We start from the raw sequence: 27906 nt of genomic DNA on the forward strand, positions 1-27906 counted from the left end.
GATGCGGGTTGATCATCTTAGGTGGTTCTTGTGGCAACAGTTGAGTGGCAGTTAAGCAGTAATCATGGTTACAGAATGTGAACAGTGGAGGAAAGTAAGATTTATGCCACAAAAAGTAAGATAAAAAGCCAAACCACTAAAGCAGAGGCAGGGAAACCTTCAGGGTCAAGTATGAAGCCCATTTCCAATTCTTTATAGAATTTGAGCGCTGTAGTTTCCGCACCCCTGCTCTAAAGCGTGAGATAAAAACTAAAAACAAGCCATGAGAATAAAATAAAAAACGTGACTTTATTTCAACTTCAACATGCTAGCGTATCAAAATAAATAGATGGCATGAGCTCAAAAAGCATACAAATCAAAAAGCAGGATGAAAAGAAAACCAGTGTAACACAAATGGTGACCCCCCATACAATCGGTTTTCGACAAACCCTCGCAGTAGTGCCAGGCCCATTGGCCTCTCTAGTGTTTCATACAAAAAAAATAAAGTGCTGGTGTTGGTTTGTCGTCAGGTGAAGGAGCACTTAAAAGAGAAAAGACCACGTGGCAGTGTGGGTCAAACCTCAGAGGAATGTTCTTTAATAGCGCCGCTCAGTGGTTTAACATTGGAAATTGTAAGATTTTGTGTGTGTCTGTGTGCATCGTGGCCCGGTGGAGAAGACACAACTACGCTCTACACATCAGTTGTGACAACACACACAAAACTAGCTCATTGATAGCACGCCACTTTCAGGGAAAAAATACAATCAAAACAAACCCCTCCCAAAAACATGTATGCACCAAAGATGAATTATCTCCCTTTTTTGGCATCCCACATTAAAAAAAAAGAGATTGTTGGATAAAGTGGTTTAAATGACCGCAGTTTAATGCCTTTTGTCTGCTATACACACGCACACAACCAGCGGGCATCTTAAAAGGCAGTCCGTCCGGTAAGGAGTACCATGGCGTGTTCAAGGCCAAATAATCCCGCATGTTTTGTTACCAAACTAAGAAGCCAAACCTTCCTCGAAACCAGAGGCGATTGTGTTCAATTGACATACACACAGCAGAGCGGCATTAACCACGCATGCCAAGCTCCTGAATGCATCAAATGAGGCAAAAAAAGCCGATCCAAGGCAGCGTTTCTCTTGTTCTGCAAGCAAGATGTTCCTTCGGGCTCTCCTTGGTAAACCCGTGCACGCCAGTGAGCATCCAAAGTGGGGAAACCAACAAAAAATGATGGCGCTAGATGATTTTGGTGAAGACTCGGAAGAGCCAGCAGGCTATTTCACACTTTTTTTAGACTGCGTGCTCTTTTTGGCCTGCCACAGGTGGTTGTGGATGGTCAGAGCGTCCACGCTGACCGAGACTGTCTTGGCGGGGATGACGGTAAACTGCTTGCGGTCTGAGCTGTATTTGTACAGCTTGTCTATCATCTTCTTGCTGATGCTTTTGGGCCCCGTTCCCGTCAGCTTGTGAATCTCCTCCGTGTCCGGGAAGTAGGAATAGAGAGCTCGGAACTGGCAGCCCCCGTCGCGGAACAGGATCATCATGTGATTGGACTCGCACTTTTCCAGCTCCTGCAGAGGGAGAGCGCCACACAAAAACAGATTGACATTTTTAAATTTTTGTGTATGCATGGGCAGGGTTGTGATGACAGGGACCAAGCATTTTATGATTGTATCAAATTCCAAATTAATGTACCGTTTTTTTCCTGCACTATAAGGCACCCCACCAAAATAGTTTTATGTCATCCATTTTTTTATAAACAAGCCGCACTGGACTATATTGGCATTGAATTAACACAACAGTAAGGGCGGCAGTAATTGGCTGGTAGAGCGCTCTTCTTGGGATCAAGAGGTCGAGTGTTCGATTCCCAGCTCCTCCGACACTGAATCCCCAATGCCCCCGAAAAGTGTGAAGCACATTGTAAAGCGCTTTGGGAGGTCTTCATTGACTTTAAAAGTGCTATATAAATGCAGACCACCAAAGAACTACACAATTTATTCATGTACAAAATCGCAAATAATTTGATTGCAATGGGAAATGAAACGGATCGCGGTTATGAGTGCCGAACACTTGCCACTAGAAGACCAATAATACAGATGACACACTAAAAGGCATGAGATTTTATCTCATGTTCACACTATTTACCCTCACTGTGCCAGAGATGCATGTGAATGATAAGAGAAAACAGAAAGTCGTCCCGAAAGACATAAATATACACACAAAACTTTATCAATCTCATGTACTAACGCACTCAAATGAATATTTTTGTTATTAGGTGCGAAGAATGGGGCGAATGCTAGAGAGTTAACATCATGCTCGTCCTCGCATCCAAACGCCAACCCAAACCCCAAGAAAGATGAGATGCCAGGTAAAACCCATCAGGAGAAGAGTTTTTTTGAGCGCGTCTTAGGAATGCAATACTTGCATGGGCACCTTGAATGAGCTGACTGAGGCTGCAACGGTGACTTTAAGCCAGGATATGGCGGAATAGAATAACAAAATTCAGAATTCCTTGTAGCTCCTTTAATAAAATATTTTGATGTTAAGCCTTGATTTATTAAACCAAGTACACGCAGAATCCAAAATAAAATACAACTGAAATTGCTTAAATTCCTAACAGGAACTAGGCGGGTATAACACAGTTTTACAGTTTTTTCATTTGTTCAAATGCGGTCTTTGCTCATCATTTTGTGTCCCTGTATTCATTTAAATTATGTGTCTTGTAGCGTTTCACATGTGCCGTAAATTAAGTCACTTTTTAAATGAACAGTAATGAATAAATTCAATTAAGGTTATATCACCTCAAGGATCTGATTCTTCTGTGGCTCGTTGACTTTTCCAGCCAGACAGCAATGTGAGATGGCGTTGTGGATGATTGGTTTGTTGGACTTTGCACTCGGCTCCTTAAAAAGTTTTGGCCCTGAGAAAAGACATTCGAAAAGAATTAGAAAATTTTTAAGCAGACTAAAGAGTAAGAGAATCAATGGCAGTCACTTACCTGTATACTCAGCCAGGGATGCTATGGAAGACGCAGTTGAGCCGTTGTCCCAGTCTCTTTCTGCAGCACGACTATGGTTTCGACTTCCAGGGAACGACTCCACGGAATCACAGCTAAAAATGTGTTGTGTTTCAGTGCTTGTTCTAGTTTTTGGTCTGAAAGTAATAGTATGCAAGGAGCAGTATTTTACCGGTGAGAGCCTGCACCCCCTGAGTTGACGCTGTCTGCCTCATTGGTGGCAGCAGAGGCCAGCGAAAGGCTGGATCCAGACTGGGCTGTGCTCAGGTTGTCAGCTGTTGAAAATGAAAGTGAAAATGTGAACTTCAGGGGTGACTTTTCTGGCACAAATGATAAATTTGATATACACAAAATATGTGGAGGTTGGAGCTATTAATTCACACAAGTAACAACTAAAGACTGAGCTTGCTAGATACATCCAGAATTGCTGAAAATGCCGAGTTTGAGTTGGTCAGAGCTGGTGTAAGTGGCTAACTTAAACGGGTATCGAGAGAAGTTACTAAAAAGGCCAATAAATCACTGCAACAGCAAAACAGAATTTGTCAGGCGTCAGAACTTTACATCACGCAATGTCGCTTGCATGACCAGTTTTGGAAACAAAGTGACACTCAAGGATAAAGCAGGAGCAGCTCACATTAATACTCATAGCTAGCGGCGAGCAATAGCCTGCAGCCAAGTGGCTAACATGAGTGGATAGAGAAGGAAACAATGGGGAACAAAGTGAAAGATGTCTGAATCATGAGTCATTGTCGACCATCACATTCAGGGCACAATTGTGGGGGGGGTACGTTGATGTTGAGTGCTAAAAGCACCATGGGGACAAGCAGCTTTGCAAAATCATCATCCGGGCTTCCGTAGTGGTAAGATGGTAGCCATACATGGCAGCTTCTCCAAAGGGTGTCTCAAGTTATATAATATAGTTGAAATAATTTAACCCTATGGCGTCTTGCAAAAATATACATATTTATGGGATTGTGCAGATCTATTTGCCAATTATTTAAATCAATAATTTAATTTAAATGAAATATTTTGCACAACTGGGGGCCAATATATTACACCCTGGAGCTTTAAAAACATTTGAAAATGTGTATTCATTTAGTCTAGGCATCAGCTACATAGCCCATGTGACGAACTAAATAGTTTGCAAAAACATCAGAGGGCACATTGGACACTCCGGAAAACTGTTGTCAACAGTGTGCAGTCAAAAACCGCTGTGGTATGGTCAGGTCAAAGATCATCAGGACTGGCCAAGGTTAGTCAAGAGAGAAAGACTGATAAAGAACTGGGTTAAAAACATCAAGCGACGGACTGGTGAACTTTTCCACAACCCCAAAGCAGGCCAGGAACCATCAGCAGTTGAGAAAGCTGACCAGAGTAGCGTCCACAGTGGTGCCCAGAAAACCCAGTAGGTTAAAGGATCTGTGATTGTTCGAGTGAATAAAAGTACATCAAGGGTTGAATCAGTCTTAGAATAGAATAGACTTTTATTGTCATTCTTTGTAACAATGCACACAGAACGAAATGTCGATACACCTGACCCATACAGTTAAACTGTAGCAAGCCGATGCAGCCGCAGCCAATAGGGCGCAGCCATTTTAGTCATTAGGTGACCAAACCCCCCAATTCCAACCCTTAATGCTGAGCACCAAGCAGGGAGGCAATGAGTACCAATGTTGTAAGTCTTAGGTATGACTCGGCCGAGGCTTGAACCAGCGACCTCCCAGTCTCAGAGCGGGCACCCTACCATACTCTTTTTTTTCTAGTTCGAGTGAAAATAATGTGATGGTTTACATAAAAATAACCGGTTGAATAGGTATGGACAGCATCCTTCATAGGGTGTAGAAAGGTTTGGGTCTATATCTATATAAAATGTAATGCACAAGACAGACCACTAGAGGTCAGTGTCTACACGTGGCAGTTGGTGATAACCTGAAAGGAGAAGAGTAATCTTAAATGACATACGTGTAGAAGAGCACTTGGACACGGTGTCACTGGACGACTCCTCTCTGAGGATCGTTTTGGCTCTGTGTTTCTGCTTTGGTTTGGGAGTCTTGGGCTTGACCAGCGTCTGCTCCTCAAAGATTTCCTGCTGCTTCCTCCTCAGGTACTCCTGCTTGATCAGCTCTCGCCGCATCTTTTCGTCCTCTTTACGCAGGCGATCCTCCTCAGCCTTCCGCCTGACGTTAATTAATAGTGTCAGTGTCTGGTTTTGTGGGTCGACACGGAGGAATTTTACCTAGCCTCGTCACGCTTCAGCTCGGATTCGGCTTCCAATTGCTGCTTGCGGAGACGGGCCTCCTCAGCTTTCTTCTGCTGCTTCAGCAAGAATGCTGCCCTCTTCTTAGCAAGCTCATCCTCTGCTTTCTGTTCATCCTGAAACATTGAAACAGAACGGGACATGATAAAATCTTCACAGTGCTGAATAAAAATATGAATATTGTTGTCAAACACTGGCTCAGTTAAATCTGTGTTTTTGGGTTAACCCAATACATTATAATCGTAATGACAAAAATCACTTGCTGTGACGTGGTTTCCCTTTCATAAAATCAAAGATTCATGGATTTTCATCAGGCATTATGTTCTGCGTTCTGATTAGCTAAACAATCCTCAAGAGAGTAGACATTGGTACAATATATTTACAGGTAGAGTACTTGCATTTGTTAAATACATGCTTGGGCCTGTAATAAGGATTTGTTCTTTGTTTTTTGTGTATAAAGTATTTAATTGTATAGAAGAATGAAAATAAAAAAAGATTTCTGCATCAGATTTTGCCAATCACAGGTTCTTTTTGGAATGTGTTCCCTGCAATAAACGAGGGTTTATTGTACTATTGAAAGTAATCAACTTTAAATAAGCCGCTCATTACTCTGAGAAGGAGCATATTTTGCAAGCAGTGTCTAAGCCGCCTTGACTTTTTTTACGCAGTGGAAATTCATTCAAACTGTTATCAGTTCGTCCCTGGTTACCTCGTATTAAAAATCATTTTTAAAAAGCTCAATATGTGTAGGCAAAAACCTTGAAGAAGAAGCCCATGACAGACTTCTGCTCTCCATCCTCTTCCTCAGCAGTCCTGTCAGCAGAAGTTTCCTCATCGGGGTCCCTCAGCTCTGACATATCGACCTCGATCAAGGGAGCTTTGCTGCGCTGCGCTTCCTCCCACAGCATGTTCTCTTTTCCCGAGCGGTCGGATGTGTTGAACTGGGAGTCTTTCACGGTGCTGGACAGGCAGTCATCATACGACACGTCTGGCGTGGGTAGAGCATTTAGGTCCACTCTGGTAGGTAATCGCATGTTAGCGTCATCATGAAGCCTAAAAGAGGCGCTCCGTGCCTGGCTAGAGGTCGTTTTGGTGACTGTCTCTCCGACCGGAGGGTTTCTGAAGCTGTGTGGGTCGGGGTGCTCGTTCCTGGGGGACCTGCCCCCGGTCGATTGCCTAGGATGAGTGTCTGGCCCACACTGAGAAGGGGTCAAGGTCCTCGTGGCATGTCTGCTTAGTTCTTTGCTGGCCTTTAGCTCAGCTTGCTTGGATCTGGAGCTTCGGCTTGAACTAAGTTTGGGTGGTTTCTTCAATGGGGCGGTTTCTGTATAGTCACCAGCTTTAGTGTTACTGTTTTTGTCTGTTGGGTGGGACTGAGGAGGGGACAGTACATTCTGTTTCATCATTATATCCTGCTGGAGGGACAGCTGCATCATCTGCTGCTGGATGCTGCCGATGGCTTCTTGCAGCTTTTCGATGGATCGGTTGCACTCATTGAGGTCCAACTCTTCTTCAAGAAAGAAGCTTCCATTGTTTGCTTTCTTGTCTGGTTCTAAGGCACCTGAGGGGGCGGGTTCCACCAGTTCTTTATCCCCTCTCTGGGTATTAACACACATATCGTCTTTAGCAGATGTTTCATTTTCTCCATTGAGCTCATCTTTGGTTGGATCAGCTTTAGTTGGGTTGGGCAAGGTGGCACCCTTGCCCCCACCTTTCTTAACTATATGCAGGAAAGCAGCCTTACCAAGCTTCTGCCTCTGCCGAGCTGACAATACTTCCATCTTCTTCTTCTGATGCTCAATAGCCCGGCGCTTCTCCTCTAGCTGCATGCGAAGTTGTACGATTTCAGATGCGAGGACGTTGGTGCCGTCGCCAGAATGTAGGGGTGACGAAGGACTCTGGTCTCTTCTGAATTTCCAGGCGGATGACAGAGGCCCGCTGCATTCTGACCCATCTGGGGTGGTCCTTTGCGAGCTGGAGGCACTGGAGCGTAGGTCGTGGTTACTCCCGAAGCGCTGCTGCTGGGCTTTCCGCTCAGCAAATGAGGTCATGCGCACACTCCCGCTAGCCATGCTGCTAGCTTGGGAGTAAGTGCTAAGGCAAGGACTGGAGCGACCGCTGCAGCCATTGATGTCTTTGTCCTCATGCTCTTTGACATTCATGTCCTCCTGTAGTTTGGCCGATTCCTCTTCGTCGTCCATGTGAAACCCTTTTTTTGGCCAGGCTAGATCTTTTGCCGTTATAGCCTCATCTAAGTCCTCATCGTCTTCATCAAGATCTTCAAGGTCTGCGTCAAGGCTTGGGCGGGGCTTCGTCTCCTCAGATCCTGAGTGCAGGTAGAAGCCCCCGCCTGCCTTTTCGGGCATGGGCTCTACGCTGCTGGTAGCAAGAGGTCTGAAATCAGGTTGGGCCTGAAGAGGCTCATTGGGAAAGTCAGTCTCATCATCTGTGGGAGTAAAAGTTTTGTTCATGTTGAGAGATGATTTTTTATGAATAGGAGGAGTTGATACATCGACCCTGCGTGCAGAGCTCCTCCCTGAAGACCGCGACCCCTCACCACTCTCCTCCTCTTTGTTCAAGCAAACAGACTTTTCTTTAGCTGGTTTCAATACAGCAGGCATCAGCGGTGCCAGGTAAAACCCATCAGGAACAGGCTTGGATTTTGAATCAGGTTCCACTGTAGCAGCCTCCTGAGGTTGTTTGGAAATTGAGGCAACATCTGTCCTTGCCACAGCTGCCAAACATTCTTCTTCGAGATCAAGGTTGACGTTTCCCAAGAGGCCGTGACCGTTGACTCTACGCATTTGGGCCAGCGCGGGTTGGTGAGCTGAAGACTGGTGTTTTGGGGTAACATTGATGACATTCGATGCCAGGCTGTCTTTACTTATTGAGCGGGCTAGGCTGACACTGTCGCCAGATGCAACATCTGCATCGCTTTCAGTAGCTGGATGGCACATGAACGGGCTAAGAGTGGACACTGGCCTGAGGGAGAAAAGAAATTGCAGCTTTTAGTCTTATGACAATTTGATATACCACTTTGAAAACAAGAACGTCACCTTTGCAAAAAGTACACTTTAACCAATTGATACTTCCCCACTGAGTATTAGACCTTGTGGCCCACCCAGTTTCAGTGTTCTTGATATTTTTTACCTTTGTCTCTTGTCAGGCCAGGCAACAACAGAACCTCGGGCCTGTCTGTCCATTTGGGTTAAGGAGTTGGAGCGGTTCCTGAGACCTTTAAGAAAGACAACATTGATTTCAAAAGGGTTTCTGGAGCTCAAGAATGCGGTATGTTGATGCTTTTACCTGCTACATCATCTCCTTGAGGCATCTGTTGCCTCTGGCGCAAAGGCAAGAGTGGATGGGACGGACTAAAGGTTGGGCCGCCTCTACTGAAATCAAAATATATTCAGAAATATTTGACAGTGACTATTAAAGGCTGTGATTATGTATGATAGTGACAGTCAGGCAGTGAAAGTCAATTTAAAAAAAACATTAAAATAAAATATTTAAAAAAAAAAAAAAACAGGATCAAGAACTGATGTGAGCAGGTGGATTTAATAAAATTTACCAGCTGTGGGAACCCTAATTCATCATTAGAAGACAATGTTGAAGATTACCGTATTTACAAGAAGACCATAAGGCGCACAGTGTATGATGACATACCTGCTACAAATATCAGAGCTGCTCTGATTTTCCGAAATGCCAGGGCTGGCAAGGAAGCTCCGCTTGGTGGCATTGGAGATGGGCACTGATGGACGAGAACTCTTTGGCTGAGCAATGGTTTGAGCTACAGGAATGAACCGTGACATGTTGGAGAATGTTCATTAGTTAAGTTCAAAGGTAATGTGGTTTTTTTTTTATCATTATTATCTGACAAAAATTGGGGCCAACTACCATCTTTTGACTCTTGCAGATCACGGGGCAAGACAAATTCTGGCTTGACAGTCTCAAACCACCAGAAGAGTTCGGCAATGAAAACCATCACATTATGCTGCATAGAAAAGAAGGATTATGTATGCTACTTTGAGAGTTTGACTTATGCAATAAAATAATCAATTTACCTTAAGCACAGGAGGTGAGTAGAGGATGTCTTCTGTGGTCAGGTAGAAACTTTTATTCAGATACTCATTGGAAAACTCTCTGAGTAACTGAATGTTGTACAGGCTGTCAGCCATGGAGGGTACTTCCTTCAGGCAAATATCTGTTCAGACAGGAAAAGAGCTCATTGGAAAATAATTTTGCTACCTAACAAGCATTTGTTAATGTCACAGCATACCCTCCAACTTCATGAGGTTTGGACAATAGTAGTGGACAACCGTAAGCAAGGCGGCTCCATCACAGACGTCTCTCATCAAATCTTCCAGGAGCGGGAAAAAAGGAAGATGGCGGCCAGATGCATGTTCCCGGCGATACCGAACCTGAACATAACACGTCACATCCAAAATCTAATCAGACACAAGCACAACTGCCTCTCATGCAAATTGGTCAAGTTGCAAACATAACACAATTTGCTCTGAAATGTGCAGCCGGCTGAGTCAAAGCATATTTGACTCAAGAATGGTTTTTGTTGACTTAAGCTTTCTATTCAAACGTTCAACCAGGGTTCTCCCTTTTACCGCACAAGGCTTTACTTTTATCGAAAAAGACTGTAATTCCAGGATGCACTTACACAAAAAGGCCCTGTGACACTAGTTTAGGGAGTACCCTGAAGAGAATAGTTTGCTAATGGTGGGATGGAGGTGTTAAAGCAGTGAAAAACAAAGAGCCATAAACCTTTCTTGGAAGGTGGCCAGTAATGAATCCTTATCAAAGTTACAAGAAAAGCCAGCATAATTGGGAGAGGTAAGTGATCACAGGCGCACATATATAAAATGAGTGCAATTTCAAGAATTCTTCGTTAATCCTTGGCTTCTCTGAACTGCGATTAATCCAGCATGCAGTGACGTTGTACTTGGAAAACAGATTATATATACATACATACATACATACATACATACATACATACATACATACATACATACATACATACACACATACACACACACACACACACACACACACACACACACACACACACACACACACACACACACACACACACACACACACACACACACACACACACACACACACACACACACATGTTTGTCCTGGAGTGCCACATCCATTCTCATTGTGAACATGTACACATGTTCAATCAATGACAATAAAGACAACGCTATTATATTCCATCTTCATCTTTGCTTGCTAATTGTGTTCTCTTCTTATAACCCATCGTTAAGGGATAAGGTTTGAATTAATAAAATATCTGATTGCAACATATTTAATTCGATTAGGAATATAGCTCGTTTGCCATCTGGATCAAACCAGTCATGTAATTCTTAACAAGCAGTTTATCAATCGCGCTCACAGCGAGCAGAGACGTCCAATTTAATTACCATCAGAAGAACGAGTGTATGAGCAGAAAAGCCTAAGGTGATTACAAAGCAGGTCAGTATGGAGGGGTGCAATGCAAAGTAAAATAAATGTGCCAGCAGTTAAATTTATTTTACACAAAGGAAGCAAAATACAATGGAACATAAAAGAAAAATTAACAGGGTTTTCTTGGACATATCGCATATAGTTTAATTCAAATAAAATGTGTTCCAAAAAGAGACTTGGAAAAAAAAAGTTTCCATTGGTTCTGTGCCATCTTGAACTAAAAGCAGCGATTGTGAAGTGCGCGCACACATCAACACAACACGATGGGTGCATGAAGGAGAGGGAAGGTGTGGAGGAGGGGGGCGACTTCCGACTTACAGGGACAAGCTTCCAATACCATTTGGAGGGAGACTGTCCAGTTGGCAAGGATAAGAGGGAAAGGTAGTATAGTTGGGGAACAGGAGCAGAAATATTAATAGGTCAAAGAGGTATTAGACAAAGGACAGGTGCAGTGTCCCATTTCAACACAGAAGCACAGAAAAGGATCAGAACAGCAGAAAAGCAAAGTTGAGGAGCTACATTAAGAGGGAGAAAAAAACTCGTCTCTAAGAGACTTTGCTTACCTTTTGGTGACTGGGGGATTCCAGAAGGTGGTGCTTGACTTTATGCTCCTTTTCACTAATTTCTCTCATTTTGCTGTTTACCTGCAGACAATGTAAGAGCATTTTTGTGAGTTTTTAAAAATTCATTTTGGAGATTAGTATACTAAGACCACCAGGGGATTGCCTTTGCACCTTAAGACGTTTTCACTTTATAGTGGGGAATAATATAATCCCTCTTTACAGCATTTTCCCCAAGATTCAACAACAACTTATTTTGCATGCTCAAAAACGGACCAAATTACAACTTTGCTGTGGACATGCATATGACAAGTTACATCTCAGAGATGCTTGTCTGCTTTTGGTCGGCGTCATATAAAATTCTGGTCTGCAAGTGGTTGGCATAATGGCATAATAAATATGCAGATAGGCTATTGTCAGAACTACCTACCACAATGTCTTTCTCTTTTTTCAGACACGTTAATGCTAAAAACTGAAAATAAAACACTATGAAACTGTTAAAAATAGGCTTTAGATTCTTATATTGACCCTTTGCACGTGCCTTTCACCAGCAGAATTAGATCCATGATGGATGGCAGAAGCACCCTAGTGGTCAGTACTTGAATTAAGCTTTGAGTTAATATAAATATCAATAACGACAACACAAGACTACAATTACCACTTTCTAAGATGGTGATTCATTGCTTGTAAACCTGATTTTGAAATGTACCCTTTTTGATGAAGACAGCGATGTTTATCTGCAAATACCAAAAAACCAAAGGGACTCGGGTTGTGCTAAAGTGCAACACTGGCAGCCTTGACATTTTCCAGGATTTGCAGTAAACATTTTTGACAAGGTACGTTTGATGTATTTCCGAGTAAGCCTGTCAAAACTAATCGATGAAATTGATTACAATCAATGATTAAAAACGTTGACAACTAATTAGATTGAATTCGTTGTATCAAGTGATTTATGATCCACCATATTCTATATCTCTGATTTTTTTAACAGGAGTATACTGCTGGAAATGTGAATTTCCCTAAGGGGATGAACAAAATATCTATCTATCTATCTACCTATATATCTATCTATCTACCAAGTACATTCAATTACAAATTACAAATACAAATAAGAGTGCACACCCATTCCGTTGTGACGCTTAGATTTGTACTACCTCTTTGGTCCAGCAAAAGGCGCCAAGACAGTTTTTATAAAAACGTTGTTACATTTTTAAAATCCTACGTATTGAATATTGCATCATTTACAAGCAAAATTTGCATGGAAGTTGCAACTTTGTAGTGTTTGACTGTTTCATTCTGAAACAGAGTTAAACATGACAAGGGAACAGACAGTGCTGCAGAAATACAGAGAATCACCAGAAAATAATTAAACAAAGTAAAAAGAAAAATAATAACAATGACATGTTTAACTCTAACTAAGGTGCAAATTCTTGAGCATATATCACTTTGGGAATGTTTATCTTATTCCAAAACTTAATTTGTTGTTTTGTGCACTATTTTCCTATGGGTTCAAAACTTCAATATTTGAATAAAGAGGAGGAAATTATAAAAGTCTTTAAAAATCCGATTAACCTAACACAAAAAAGAAAAAAAAAACAGATTCATCGATTATGAAATTGATCGTCAGTTGCAGTCATATTTCCGAGCAATTTTATGTTAAGTAGGGTCGAATTAACGTCAAAGTCAATCAAAATAAGAAGTTAGCTTTTGCTAACTAACTACATTATTGTCTTAGCGTTGCCATTTTTCACCATGTAAATGAGCTGCTTTTATTGTGAATATCTAAGGATTCAAACCAGTAACCTTTGGATATTGCATGTATTGAAAACTTTTATGTGCTCTACCAGAACTGCCAAATCATCAACAGACAAAATGAGAGGAAAATGTTAGGAAGAGGAAACGTCATTTTGCAAAAGTAAACATTTTCAACACGCTCAAAAGTGATTTCTATACAAAGTGGAAGTTCTCTTTCTTTCACTGTTCTATTACCCAAATTATTTTATCCAAAGTTCTTTAAGTAAAATTTGCGCGATTGGGACATGTCACACAGGGGTGCATTTGTCAGCAAAACAAAGCACAGTAACACGTACAAGCTATGAAGAAAAGGCAAGTGTCGAGACTTTTATAAGCTTTTACAGTTCAGTGGGACCTCGCTACTTCGCGCTTTGACGTTCGCGGCTTCAGAGCTTCGCGGGCCTAAATAATAATAATAATAATAAAAATAAAAATAAAAACATAAAAAAATATCTAAAGCACTTTTGAAGGGGCGTCGCTACTTCGTGGTTCCACGTTCGCGGGTTCAGAGCTTTGCAGGTCTAAAAAATAATAATAATTTTTAAAAAAAAGAAAAAGAAAAAATTAAAGCATTTTTGAAGGGGCGTCGCTACTTCGCAGATTTTCACTTTTCGCGGGTGGTTTTGCTCCCCATTAGCCGCGATAACCGAGGTCCCACTGTATATCAGAACTGTTGTATGGGGATACTCCATTTACAATATAGTGGTACAGATTATGTGGACTGAAGTCAGGCAGACTGGACGATTTGTTTAGATGTGTCAGGAGGAAGACAGTATTGCTCGGTAGCTAGCATTGCTAATGCTATCCTCAGATTCTCTAAATAGTGCTTTTTGTGCTTTCCGGCAAGGTAAGGCACCTCATCTGACAACTGCACAATATCGGTTTGACCAGTCATTGCCAATGGTATTGAATACCTTTTTTAATGTTGTTGTTATAGTCTACCGTTTACTGCCCTCGTCCACTGTTTAAACGGCCTACTACCGTCCGTCATGGTGTCGTCACGAGTGAGCAAAGGGTCAATACCTTATTGATCCAGAAAACCATGGCATCCTCCAGGTCAAAGGGAAGCTCCTTGGAAGGGTTGAAAATAGAAAATCGCTCCACAGAGGCCACTACTTTCTCGATGCTGATCATCTCCACTGTGTAGGCCATCATTAGGGCATCAATCATGGGTATGTGGGCACTCTGCGAAAAGACAAGATTTGTGAATGAAAATGTTTTTGTAAAAACCGCAGAGTCAGCAGTGTAATGGCTTTCTGCAAGAAAATCTTAGCGTCTTTCATGTTTCTAAGTACATGCTTTGTCAAGTCAGCAAAGAGGGAGGGGACTTTCAAGCAGACGGCGGACAAGCGCTGTCCTGCACAGGATTTTCCATCCCCTCACTGAGCTTTGTGTCTGACTGTGTGGAGTATTACATCATGCCACAAGCAGGATAAGCAGACCCACACTGGTCACCATGGTGACAAACAGGAAGGAAGAGAGCAACTGAGCTTTGGTCAACGCTCATTTTGCCGAGTTCCACAGGGCTGGGCATCACAGCTATACTTAGTCCTAAAAAAGACTTTAATCAAATTTGTTTTGAAAACCTACTGTATTTTCCGCACTACATGGTTAACCGAATTATAAAGGCACACTGCCCAGAAAATTGTCATTTTTCATATATTTTCCGTACATAAGGCGCACTGGACTAAAAGGCCCATGAAACTGAGGACAAAGTAAGAGTTTTCACGTGTAAGGATACATGTTAATACAATGCATTAAAACAGCATGTAGTGGGAATCAAACCAGAGTACGAGTGGCAAGAACAGCACCACTTTACCACTAGACCACCAGTGATAAAGATGACATACGACATTTGCATTTGAGCTGTTTCCATTATCACACTATTTTTACTAACGGTGTCACAACAATTATTTGCATGTGCATCTACAACCTCTCAGTTTAATGTGTGTGTGTACGTAAAAGAGCTTGTATAGTATTTTGTTTGGAGACGGTTTAAACAGAGGTCAAACATGAGACCACCCATAGCCTCTGCAATTATGCCGTTTTATAATACTGGGTATATTATGTATTTTTTGTTCTGTAAACGGTCTTCTGGGGACAGACATTGAGAATTAGCTTTGTCTAAAATGTTACAGTATGTGACATGAGTTCATGGAGCATACTTGTCCCTTTTCAAATAAACAAAACTTTTTTTCCTCTAGCCTGTCAGAATGCAGGATGCAAATCAGTGATTCTTGCACCGTGAGTAATAATGGTGTGATAATGAAATATGGTCTAATGCCTGATTATATGTCAATTGAATCCCCGGTGAGCTGGTGATGAAGTGTCAGCCCTCTCACCGCCACTACTTCACTCCTGTTGCGTTCAATGTTTTGCATTTCAGGTCAGCGATGTTTAGCGATTTGATCAATCATTGCACAAGCATGGCTCAAATGCGGTATTTTACCGTAAAACCTTGTATTGGCGAGGAAAGCGAGCTCTGTTGTGGGCACAGAGCTCGACAGCCTGACAACAGTAGCTGAGAGACGGGCACTGAAAAAGCTGCGGTCAATCATGGACAATTCACCACACCCACTACACAGCATTATATCCAGACAGAAGAGCAGCTTCAGCGACAGACTGCTGTCACTGTCTTGTACCACGGACAGACTGAAGAGATCTTTTCTTCCTCATGCCATGAGGCTCTTTAACTCCACCCGGCAGACTAAAGGCCCACATAAACCTCACCCCCTACATTGCATATTATCATACTTTTATTGCAGTGTGTATTTTATGTAGCACTATTTAAATACTCTATACAACACGCTCCAGTGGGTATTAGTACGTCACATTGGGTATTTGTATATTGTATTCCTTTTGTTTTATTATTGTATTGTTCTCAGCGAAGGGATGCTGCTGGAAATGTGTATTTCCCTTCGGGGATAAATAAAGTATCTATCTATCCATCTATCTAATGTATGCATTTCTGGCTTTATCCGCCATATTCTAAAGTAAGTATGGGTTATAAGGCGCAATTTGAAATTCCAGGGCAAATTCGGACAAAAAATACGGTAATAAAAAAACAAATTATAGATGCAGTAAAATGGCCCTCCTGCTGTACTGGATTTTTTAAAAATAGATATCATAATGACCACTTTTGACCTAAATCTACAGGTTCTCTTTTATTCATACATTAAGGCATTATTGAAAGCTCAACACTCCTGAGTGTCAGTCCTCATTTACGATTGCAAATTGACTTGGCAGTTAGACAAATCCCTTTTGCTTTGTCTGGAAAAAGATTTACTAATTTTCCCAGCAGACACACATTTGCACACGTGCAGAACTCAGGACCATTTGCTTCCTGGCTTACTTACCATTTTAATGGGCATACTGGCCAGGTCCTCCTCTGTCACTGCCGTGTCGTCGCTTTCGACAACATAGATGCCCTTCCTCTCCAGAGACTGGATGACGGAGCGGTGTGACTGCAGGGAAGCTGCCTGCTCGGTTTTCAGAATGAGGGCACACACGCGACAGTACAGCTCACAGGACAGAAGAAGACGAATGACCGGGGGTTTGATGTGTTCTTGGTCGTACTGGTCGGTGTAGAAAGGGTCCCTTAAGTCCTCTGGTATGTGGTCTAAAATCACAAGACAAATGTTTGTTGAGATATGTTACACAATATTAATTTCCTACAATTTATTTGTGATCTAACTACTAAACAGTACAGTTTGAAGGAAAAAAAAATTATGTAGGACTCCTCTACCAACCAGCTATTTCCCTTATTAAAGTGATCCAAGCCACTCAAGACAAAAAAGCACTCTATCAAAGAGATTTAATTTCTCTGGGTGTGAAGCCACACAAAATGCAGACATCACAACCTTATAAGGAGCTGGAATCAGCACTGAACTACAATGAGCCAGACCCAAATGTAAAACAAAGCTCAAAATAGGTTTGGGCAACTAAAAACAAAATTAAGTTTTACATTGGAATAGTGAAAAGACAAAAAATCTTAGTTCACTAAATCTGTTAGTGACTCTAACATTAGTGGAGTGTGAGCAACATGTTCTGTTCTGACGAAAGAAGCAACAGTCACATTCACAAAAATAAAAAGGTCGAGCAGATTCTTTGGTTAAGGGGAGGATGATACCAAATCTGCAACAACGAATCGATCAAATAGATTAAAATCGACAATTAAAAGAGTGGGCAACAAATTAGTTCATCAATTCATCGGGTCGTGTGATTTATGCATCACTCAGCATGTCGCAAAGCCAATGACGACACACGCAGCGCAAGTGGACGAGCATAACAGAGTGAGGTGGGGTGCGTAATAAGGCGCTATTTTCAAAGGCTATGGTAACATTACCACATGAAACATGACAGATATGGAGAAACCAGTAAGGGAGCACTCCACACTTCACAAAAAAAAAAAGAGTGCAACACTTGCAAGCTTTGCAAAAGTGATATAGCAGGGGAGCATCATTATGGTGAGGCAGAAATCAAAACCAAAACATGAAGTCACCAATGAGGATAAAGGGAGCTCAGTAGAAGGGTAAGTCACGACATTATTTGTTTTTATTTGTTATTTGCGTAACTTTAGCCCCTGGCAGCTAGCTGATGTTAGCGTTTGCTTTATAGCTGATTAACGCCTGTGTGCGTGTGTGCGAGATATTTTTATTTCAGTAAAATCATCTTAACCAGTGTTTAATTGTGCTTCATAAAAAAACTCCACTTTCACACAATGATGTTCAGATTAAGCATCAAGTTTTAATTTTCTGGTCCGAGTGATTAAGTGAGTGAATGTAACGTTAGTATCTGGTTGCTCGCTTGATGTGCTAGCGTTTGTGTGTGAGAGAGATAATTTTTATCTCAGTTACAGGAAAGAATGAAGTTTATTCGGGCACAGCACAAAAACAGCACCAACCACTAATTAACAAAACACACGTAAGAAAAATCCCCCAAACAATACAATATTATCACAGAAATGTGTGAAGAGGGTGTAGGCTTAAGCAGAGTTTAATTGTGGTTTATCAAAAAGCTCAACTTCCATACAATGGTGTTAATAAGTACATGATTAAGCATTACGTTGTACTTTCTGGCAAGGTCTGAGTGAGTATAGTGTCCTTGTAAATTATGCCAAAATAATACTCATACTATACATTCTTATCTCAATAGAAAACAGCAAACAATGGCAAGCTCCGTGATGAGAAAAATACATCATCCACGCCAGAGCAAGCAGCTGTCATCACTGAGAGCATTCTCAACATGATCCTCATTGACATGCTCATTTTTGACTTGAACAAAGAGGAAATAAATATTGTGGGAATTAGGAAAACTAACAACTGAGCATTGTTTTGAATTAAACAGTTAATGGATGCATGATACTCTTGTTAATGCGGTCAAGGAATCAATATAAACCTCTGCCTGGAAAGCCAAGGACTCCCTCCTCACAAGTGAAATTTAGATGAGACTTAACGCAACTCTTATTTCAGCATGCCGATGCACTTAGGGCTAACAGCTAGATCACTAACATATACAAACCCCCAATTATTTTATCTTTGCAACTCTGGTGTACAGTGTTACCAAGGACCTTTATATATATATATATATATATATATATATATCTCCAGTATGTGCATCGCTTATCTTCAGTAGGGCCGCGGGGGTGCTGGAGCCTATCCCAGCTGTCACACAGGAGGTTCGATCTCATGACCTCAGAACTGTGCCGCAAACGCGCTAACCACTGTGCCGCCGTGCTGCATATATATATATATATATATGAAATTATTAATATATATATATACACATATACACACATGTATTAGGGCTGCACGATTTGGGGAAAAAAATTAGGATGTTTAAGGTCAGTACTGCAATTTTTTTGATGCGATTTAATGCAAAGTCCATTTTATGTGTTATTGTTTTTTGTGTGTGTGAGTACTTAACACCTGAATGCATTACTTACCAGTACATACACTCCTTCATGAGTGGTGTCAAAAATAAGGAAAAGGGAAAAAAAAAATACTAACGCCATCATGTCATAAACATGTTTTTTGAGGAATATCTGGATTATGAGAATATTACAACATTTTATTAGTTTAATAGCTTGAAAAATATATTTGATCACACATATGCATCCTAGGGTTCATACAATAGACAGGGTCATCAGACTGTTGAGAAGCAAACACGCGCCTGTATGATGTCACCAGTCACTGGTCCATTTGGGATCTCCAAATGGCCAAATTTGAAAAGACTTCAGAATGTTACCTTTGAAAATAGGCCAAAACCACCCAGATTCTCCAAACAGTTAACAAATAGCATTTATTTTAAATTTGGGTACGTCTTGGATTGGGATTTCAGGCTAAATTTAACGGATTGTTAATTGGGTTATTTAAGTAAACAGCGCCCTGTCTGTTTATAAATCCTTCAAAAAAACGCATTGACTTGCGATTACACTATAGCACTACGTCACACCGCAATGGCGATTAGATTTCGGTTAATCGTAAAGCCTTAATATATTACACACACACACAAAAAGGAAAAGGCAATGTACATATGTTTTTTCGGGTGTACTGTCCAACCGAAAACATGTATCCACAAAACCTGATACAAAAGCGAAAATAGAGTTCAATTTGTATTTGTTGGTAACTGGTTACAGAAACGTGAGTGTCATAATCATTGCTGCTTGTTATTAACTCATTCAGTGCCAGACGGTGCTAGCCAATTTTTGCCATTTTAACTCATTTTTTAAGGCCTGCAGGAATTTAGCTCTGTAGCTATATAGGCATAGGACACATTGAAGGAAAGCTTGAATGCTCATCTTTCATTAGAAAAATGTATGCTTTTAGCTTTTACCATTGCGTAGTAAACAATGGTTGAACATAGCTAAGTTTCTTGTTTTTCAGCCCCCGATGTTTCCGGTAAAGGTATCAAATGGCTTGAGTCGTCATTGTGATCGTGGATGTTCACTTAACATCATCACTCTCAGTCTTGACAATGACTAAGATGATTTATTATACTTAAATAGTTCTTAGAGGCTTGGTACTTACCAAAGCCAAAGCCTTTAGAATAGTTGAAACAAAACAACAAAACACAAAAAACTTATTTTTACGTTTGGCATTCAGGGAAAATGCTTTTGAAATCGTATTTCTACATTATGGCACTGAATGAGTTAAAGAAGCTGCCACTATCAAGTAATCATGACTCTAGAGAATTTTTATTTTGTCCAATAACAACTAATACATGATTGCACATGCATTGACAAAAGGAGTCTAGACAGTTACGTTTGACTTAATCTCACAGACGAGGACATTGTGTGGCAGCTGCATCCTCCACTTTCAGATCCCATTAGGGCGGTGCTGGTAAAATGTAGCGCTAACTGGACTGGTGCGGAGCACGTGATGATTTACGAGTTATCCAACCATGTTAACAAGCAGGGTACAAGTGACAAGGCTTGAACTGTGACAGGTGCGCCCTATGCCCGACACCGTGTATGGCTGTCTGCCGATCCGGCTTAGGAGCAGCTGTGGCAGGCTTGGGGGCCATGCAAGACAGTATACAAACACCCAAATACTGTTTCGACACACTGTGGTTGGACGTCACACAACTGGCACTCATTTGTGAAAGCAGATGGTTGTTTTGCTGAGTTTAATGTTGCTATGTTATGTCAATAAAACAAAGGGTACAAAAAATATATAATTACCTAACCATTAAAAAACGCCACATGAGGCACCGGGTCAAAGTAAATGAGACTTATGTTCTCATAGGAGATCAGCCTCTCACCGGACAAATAACATTTTAAAGGCTATAGAGAAGCTTTTGTTCTGGATATCCATTTATGACACAAGCATACATTAGAGGAAAACAAGCTAATTTGATAAATTGATAAACAGATGGATGGTCCTCACTCTTTCTAAGATGCACACTAGGTACCCAAGGACACGTGCTGCTAAAGTCTGGAAATAGGATCCCCAGTTGGGCATGCACTGGTCCCCGTTGGGCATGCTTGTGATAGGTACGTAAAGGCACGGTACGATTGTCAGCAGAGTGGTGGCTGCGAGGAACGTAACCACAAAGTTTTTGCTACCATGTTGTTGCGTTCGCTCTCCATTGGGCTTCTAAACCGACAAACCAAGAGCCAGCCTATAATACATTTCATTCTGTGGTGAATCAATGTGATGACGTATAGTTTTGAGGCAACTGTAGTAATGTGAGTGTGGGGCGAAAGGAAACAATGGAGGTGGTGAAAGTCTGGCTTCAGCAAGGTACGGAAGAAATTGCCTGTGTAAGACTGCACCCTTAAAGGTGGGATACATTGTTTGAGGGGCCTTTAAAAAAGTTAAAAAATTATTTATCGAGTATGTGTTACCAATGCCCAACAGACTTCAAAGAGTCCTTAGGTTTTTTTCCCCCACCATGCCAACTGCTTACTTTTAGCAAAGCGGCTTGGGGCTCAGAAATTTGTTGGGGGGAGTGCTGGAGAGTGATGTCAGGTTCATCCCCAAGTTTTTTTTTGTTAGTGTAGCTTGAAAATTGTGAAAATGGAGAAAAAAGAGAGGCGTTTTTCAAGAACAGTCTAAACACCAGGGAAGATAACAAAGAAGAGGTTATTTCGAGAGCATTAAAGAAATGCAATTAATTTCACTCCGAATATGAACAAGCTGACAGAGACTACAATCATGACACAAGAAGGGAGACAGCGGCAGCAAGTAAAAAAGTTCAAATTCCGTACAGCTCCTTTACATTAAACAATAATCTCTAGATGGACATGTCAGGTGTGTTAGTTTCTCAAATTGCAATAAATTACAAAATAGCCTCTTTCTATTAATTGCAAGACTTTACACACACAAACAAAAAGAGTTAGGATAATTCTGTGGCCAGAGAGAATGTGAGACAGGATTTTTGTGGTTTTATGAAATCCAAGCTTAGAAAACATACACTATGGGTGTATAGATAGAAAACATACACTATGGGTGTATAGATTTGTCCTTCTTAAATAATAAATACAATTTTAAAAAAACTCACCTATCCCACCAACCGTTTTTAATAGAACACAACAAGAAATCTGTTATTGTTCCTATTTCAGGATTTTCTCCCCATTATGTTACTATATGAAGGAACAAGTAAATATGTTCACCCTAGATTTGTTGTCACATGCTGAGCCAACCAGGAAATTCCCAAGATAATGAAATTTTCCTCAGACAAGGCTGCAAACAGTTTTTGCAGGTGAGTTCACAGGAAGGATTCCCTGATTGAAACAATGACTATCGTGAGGAAATAGACCGGGGACGTTGCCTCACTGCTGGTGATTAAAAAAAAAAAATCTGGCAAACAGTACAGACTTTTAGTTGGTTAATGGGCGTGTTACACCAGTAATGGCTCGGGAAAAATATGTTAGCTCTTTCTAACAATAGTCTTGCTTTTCCATTGTATTTGGAAGGTAGGTGATAAGCTAATTGACAAGTGACAAAGAATGCAGCTGTATGACACAAAAATCGCATTCAACTGAATTGAATTCTTATGTTCGCAGGACAAACATGACGATGGAGCAACCAATTTGCAAACCGGTAAATAACCCCCACAACTCACAATTTAATGAACACATACAAAAGTCCAACTGTTACGTAATCCTTAACCCGATTCAGACCGAATTCCACTCGCCACACTGCAAGTATGACAACGGTACAGTCAGCCAGGCGCCGGATGTTTAAGAAGGAATTAGTGTTGGCTGGAGTACACAAATACTTCCTTGAACTCTTTTTGTGAATGTTTCACCTATAAAGCTCAACATACTCTTCTGACTGTGAAATGACTGTAGGAGAGAGTTCCAACCGAAGTTAAAAATATATGACAATGAACTTAACAGCTGTCATGTTCAACTTCCGGGTTTAATAAGAAAAAGGCATGACAATATTTGTTTTTGCACTACAATAGACCCTCGTATTACAGCAACCCAGCCATACACCTTTTTAATTTTATAGTGTAGAATAAGAAGTGTTTTCAGCCCCTCTTTACAGCATTTCACCTACCATGCGACGTTAAAAATGTGTCTTTTGGACACATTACTGAGGACTTTGTGGTGTTAGTGCTTATGTAGATTTACGTCTCTTAAGATGCCTGTTAGACAGTGTCAGGTAAAATGCTGATCTGCAATTGGCTTAACGACCTACCACAATACTTTCTCTCGCCTCATTCAGTTTAGCATTTTCTGTACTTCATAAAGACTTTGCAAGTCTGCAATACTATAATGTGTTTTTTGTACTGTATTCTTTTAACTACGGGTTGTAAGGCTTGCAATGATGATGAAGGGCGAAGTAAGTAAAAACATACCCTAACCATGAAAAAGAAGGTTGTAATCATCAAGAAACAAGATGAAAGTATGACAATCCTCGCAAATGAAAGCTTAAAAAACAACTTTCATTTGAATTTGCCGTCACTCCCCCCCACACACTACCCCACTAAACCAGCTCAAGTCACATTGCACAGAAGGTAAATACAATTTCATTAAATATTTACATTTTTGGGTTGCCTAAACACCGTTTTATAATCATGTGTAGGTAGAACTTACTATATGAAAAAATGTTCTCAAATTTTTTTTTGGGGTGCCAGGTTTTGGAAAGCATTTGCTACGCATGACCATACATTTTTAAACCCTGCTATTTGTCAATTTCGCTTTGGGATTCCCACCTCAGAATGATTAATGTCATATCTTAGGGTCTACAAAATGATAACTGTAAAAAAAAAGAAAAAGGTTTCTACTTCACAGATTTTCCTATCGCAGGTTCTTTTGGGACATAACCCCCACAATAATCGAGGGTTCACTGCATTTGAGTGCAGCTACAAGCCAATGACGATGGACCAGAGTAAGGCATATAAAACGACAATAACTGCAAATTAGAGTGTTATGAAGGCGTGCAAAATTGATTACTCACCAATGCCGTAAGCTTTAGCAAATATCCATCTCAAGTTGGCAGCTATTTTGGCTCTGGCTGAGTCATACATCTCCAAGGGAATTACATCCATGGAGCCTTCAGAAGACCCGGTCAAGTCCACTTTTCTCCTCGTACTGTCCCCCGCACACAAGTCAGCATCCATTCTATGGGAGGGAAACAAAAGTGTAACTATAATAATATAAATACATTCCTATGCATGTAAAAGTGTTCCAACTTTCCCATGATAAAGCAATTTATTAGTATTGCAACAAATTATAGCCTGATGGTTATTTTTTGACACCGTTTTATATCACAAGCTCTTTCTAATAAGGATCTTTTTTTCATGTAGTGAGTGACGAGAAGCAATTTCTGAGAACGGTAGCCTCAAGAAGTTTTGCTGGTTCTACCACTATCATTAAACCGATCGTTAATTGCATATAACATGTTGGTGTGATGATTTACATTAGCCAGAAGGAGCGCCGACATTACATAACTGAATTGGTTCTGTTCAATATAGGTAGGAAGGATTTATATCGGGATATTGGACCGATCCTGAATACAGAATCAAGACATCTTGACGCTATACTTTTTGAGAAAAGTACAATAAGACCCAAAAATATGTATGTGTTATTAGGCTTGGGCGATATGCCAACAAAAGTTATCACAATAAAACCTTTCCCAACAGTTAATGTGGATTATTATCACATATTTTTTTCTTTCACATTTGAATTGTATTTTTTACAAAAACAGATGCTGCTTTAACCAATCTTTGAGAACAAAGATGAATGGTGACAAACAACTATAAAGCATTTCAAAAATATGGGAAATATTTAACAATAATAAAAGTTAACAAAATTAAGTAATCAACACGCAGAACATTCCACATAATCTGAGGTAGACTTGAAATATCCACAAAATAAATACCAAAAAAATATGCTAACTACTTTTAATTTATACCCACCAACATGTTTAAGACTTTTGTGCATGAAGTCTTAAGGTATCGAACAACGTTAACAAAATAGACAAAAGAAAACGTTCCGTTTCAAAAATGTTATAAATAACAAACAAAACAGCATACTGCTTTAATGTTTACAGAGCCAAAAAAATCTGTATGTCCACATTGTCAGGCTTTAATGCTGCTCTGCTACAGGTCATGGTGTTGCCACCTGTGGTTGCAGTTATAAGCAGGTAGCGCCTTGTTCGCTAGTCGTTTATTGCTCACTAGCCTGATGCTTGCTGAACATCTGCTGGCACTTGTTTGGGACTGATTTTTTCTTCTTCTGCGCATTATAGCTGGTGGTACTGTTTTATACGGTGGAACTAGTTTGTCGTGTTGTCTTGGTTGGCACATGTTTTTGGCATCATATGCAGACCAGGTCGCTGCTCTATTATTTTTTTTTAATCAGACTCTTAAGAAACCAAAATATCTCCAAACAACTGAAAGATGAGCATACTTGGAGTTAGTCTGCTTGGTGTCATTAATATCTTGATCGTTCGTTTTGACCATATCAAACTCCTTTCAGTTTCACTTTGTGAGCCGTTTTCCTGCGAAAAATCGACTGGTCTTTGTCACTTTCTTTGTCTTCTTAATGTTGGTCTGGAACTTGCGTTTTTATTGCATCAGCACCCTTATTTGCTATGGTATTCTGGTGGTGTAGTCACAGTTTAAATTATAGAATTTAATCAAAAGTGTTCATCATTTATTTTGGCAAAAATTATATGACAACAATTATCGATAGCATTTTATCGCCCAGGCCTAGATGTTGTACATTTCTTTACATAGTATTTCATTCCATACCACAATGAACGACAGAGAGACAAATTTATTATTTTTATCTTTTTAATATTCGCAATGTTCTTTTATGTATAGATGTATATAGTTTCTAGTTTATCTTTTTTACACTGGCAACTGTGTGGACAGCAAAGTAAGAATTTCATTGTGCAGGGAAACTTGGTTCATTCCTGTGCATATGAGACTAAACACTTTGAATTGGAAATCTAGGTACTCATCGAGACTGATACCACTTGCCAATACCATTAGTACCAAAAATGATTGATGATTTTGAATAAATGCACTTTAATCCGACGACAAGCTTTCCTTTATAATTAATTTATTCAATGCCAATTAACCAATATATAAAAATTAGTTCCTGATTGATAATTGACCATCAGAAGGCAGATGATCAATTACCATTGCAAGTACAGATACTTTAAAAAGGCGGATATTGGTACCTGTTCATCCTTACTATGTAATAAACATGACGGTTAAGATGTTATTATAAAAATGAACTTGTATGTCCAAAAAATGAGTAACACTGAAGGTAAGTCTTTAATAGTTTACAAATCTACTTGTCAATATTGTTTTTAATTAGGGACATGCAAGGCAATTTAAAAATAAACAATTGTTATTATCTCATATACCGTCAACTAGCTGAAGTTGAGAGCACCTTTTCTGTCACTGATTAGCATACTTATTAACATCAGCCAATTGCCCCCAATATTAATGATTTCAATTCATGTTATTAAGGAATAATAAACCTGACAAACACAACGTGGCACCTGTTTACTCACAGTAAGACTGTGTAGAATACAAAAACTCCCTAGTTACCGACACAATCAATTCTTTCAGCATCCTTTTTTGCCCATTTGCAGCAAATCTAGTGTTGCGTATTGTATGTAGATGTAAATATATTTTTTAAGTACAAAAATGTTATGCGGCATACACAATTTGAAATGACAAACATATACAAAATACGAGGGACAACATGTTAACTGACAGCTATGGATGAGCAAAAAATGGCTCACCAGTTTTACATGCCAAGCTGGAATAACAACACATCATGTGGTTATTATATTATAACAAAGCTGACATTATTAGAAGTGGGATTAAAATAGGCTCAGTCAACCACTTCAAACATTGACATTGTATAAGGGCAGCAAAATACTGACATATAAGCTTATTTTATGAAGGAATTTTGGATTATTTGATTGATTTGATTTCTCATGCCAGTTAGAAATCACATTTACTGGAAATTACCCTTGACCCATCACTGGTGAGCCATTCTCTGAGTCGGTCCATGGACTACTCAGCTGTTTTAGGGACTACCTGGTGCCCGCGGGCACCACCTTGGTGACCCATGTCCTATAGTTTTCCTTACTCAAAAATCATTGAAACCAACACAATTTTGCACATTTATCTATAATTTTATTACTGAAACCGAACTAATCCTGCTTTGCTTGGCCTTTAGTAATTTGATCATTTATTATTATACCAACGACAGGGTAATTAGCTAGCACCGTAATTGGCTAAACAGACACGAATTGCTAAGCTAGCTAAATACAACCTAGGCTCAAAATCAAGTAGAGATTATTTTACCTGAATGTGCGTAATTCCAAGTTCCCTTTCGGTCCAAACAGAGTCGATTATCAAGCGAGAAGTCGCCTCGCTCTCCAGTGGGCCGCTGCGTCGAATGGTCCCCGCCGCCTGCAGCACATCATAGCCGCCAAGCTAACGATGCTAACAGGGTAGGCGAGTCCGGACGGTCTCCCAGCAACAACACCCCATTCGCGGCCTTATTGACAACGACTCCCGGGGAACATGATACGGTTGAAAATAAACACAAAGCAAGGTTGAAGAGAAATATTAGTGGATATATATTTGTCGGCGGTGCATGCTCGATAATATAAGTTAAAAGCACAGCGGAGGGAGCAACACGGCAGCAGGGCGGGCGTTCGCGCTTTGCTCCCGAAAAAAAAACCACGCTATCCCAGTGGTCACTGCGCATGCGTGTTTCCTGGACTTACTCAACGATACTACGAGCTCATACTTTTTATTTTATTTTGAATTTAACAACTACAGACTAATAAATTTGGATACTAAAGCTCAACAGTTAAAAAAAA

General features: G+C 40.4%; 1 protein-coding gene and 1 long non-coding RNA gene across 4 annotated transcripts in view; one reads left to right on the forward strand and one right to left on the reverse strand.

Annotated features, from left to right (window-relative positions):
- Window positions 1-269: 269 nt before the first annotated feature.
- Window positions 270-27757, reverse strand: camsap1b (calmodulin regulated spectrin-associated protein 1b). 3 transcript variants are annotated; one of them, XM_088336457.1, is made up of 19 exons: window positions 27383-27757; window positions 24007-24170; window positions 16453-16715; window positions 14120-14281; window positions 11306-11386; window positions 11061-11093; window positions 9538-9679; window positions 9323-9462; window positions 9156-9252; window positions 8925-9048; window positions 8565-8647; window positions 8409-8493; window positions 6017-8240; window positions 5238-5374; window positions 4964-5178; window positions 3174-3276; window positions 2984-3096; window positions 2787-2905; window positions 270-1556 (listed from the first exon to the last, which is right to left on the reverse strand). In XM_088336457.1, the coding sequence occupies exons 2-19, from the start codon at window positions 24167-24169 to the stop codon at window positions 1260-1262; spliced, it is 4581 nt and encodes a 1526-aa protein (XP_088192583.1). In that variant the 5' UTR covers window position 24170; window positions 27383-27757; the 3' UTR covers window positions 270-1259. The 3 variants fall into 3 exon arrangements, with proteins under 3 accessions (XP_088192583.1, XP_088192582.1, XP_088192584.1); XM_088336456.1 differs by having other exon boundaries at window positions 8565-8650; XM_088336458.1 differs by lacking the exon at window positions 11061-11093 and having other exon boundaries at window positions 8565-8650.
- The window catches only part of LOC148366043 (uncharacterized), a 57737-nt gene continuing 47237 nt past the window's right edge, over window positions 17407-27906 (forward strand). The window contains exon 1 of the long non-coding RNA XR_015850530.1: window positions 17407-17627. This is a non-coding gene — a long non-coding RNA (uncharacterized LOC148366043). The remainder of the gene's footprint in view (window positions 17628-27906) is intronic.

This window comes from Urocampus carinirostris, chromosome 5 (genome assembly GCF_059441175.1).
Source record: "Urocampus carinirostris isolate Australia breed hairy pipefish chromosome 5, RoL_Ucar_1.0, whole genome shotgun sequence".
Taxonomy (NCBI): domain Eukaryota; kingdom Metazoa; phylum Chordata; class Actinopteri; order Syngnathiformes; family Syngnathidae; genus Urocampus; species Urocampus carinirostris.

Coding starts and splice junctions, on each gene's coding strand:
- camsap1b (XM_088336456.1), bottom strand. CDS start 24,169: ATGGATGCTGACTTGTGTGCGGGGGACAGTACGAGGAGAAAAGTGGAC. Junction 2,906..2,983: donor ATCCCTGGCTGAGTATACAG/GTAAGTGACTGC, acceptor GTCTTTTCTCAG/GGCCAAAACTTTTTAAGGAG. Junction 1,557..2,786: donor AGAAGAATCAGATCCTTGAG/GTGATATAACCT, acceptor CTCCCTCTGCAG/GAGCTGGAAAAGTGCGAGTC.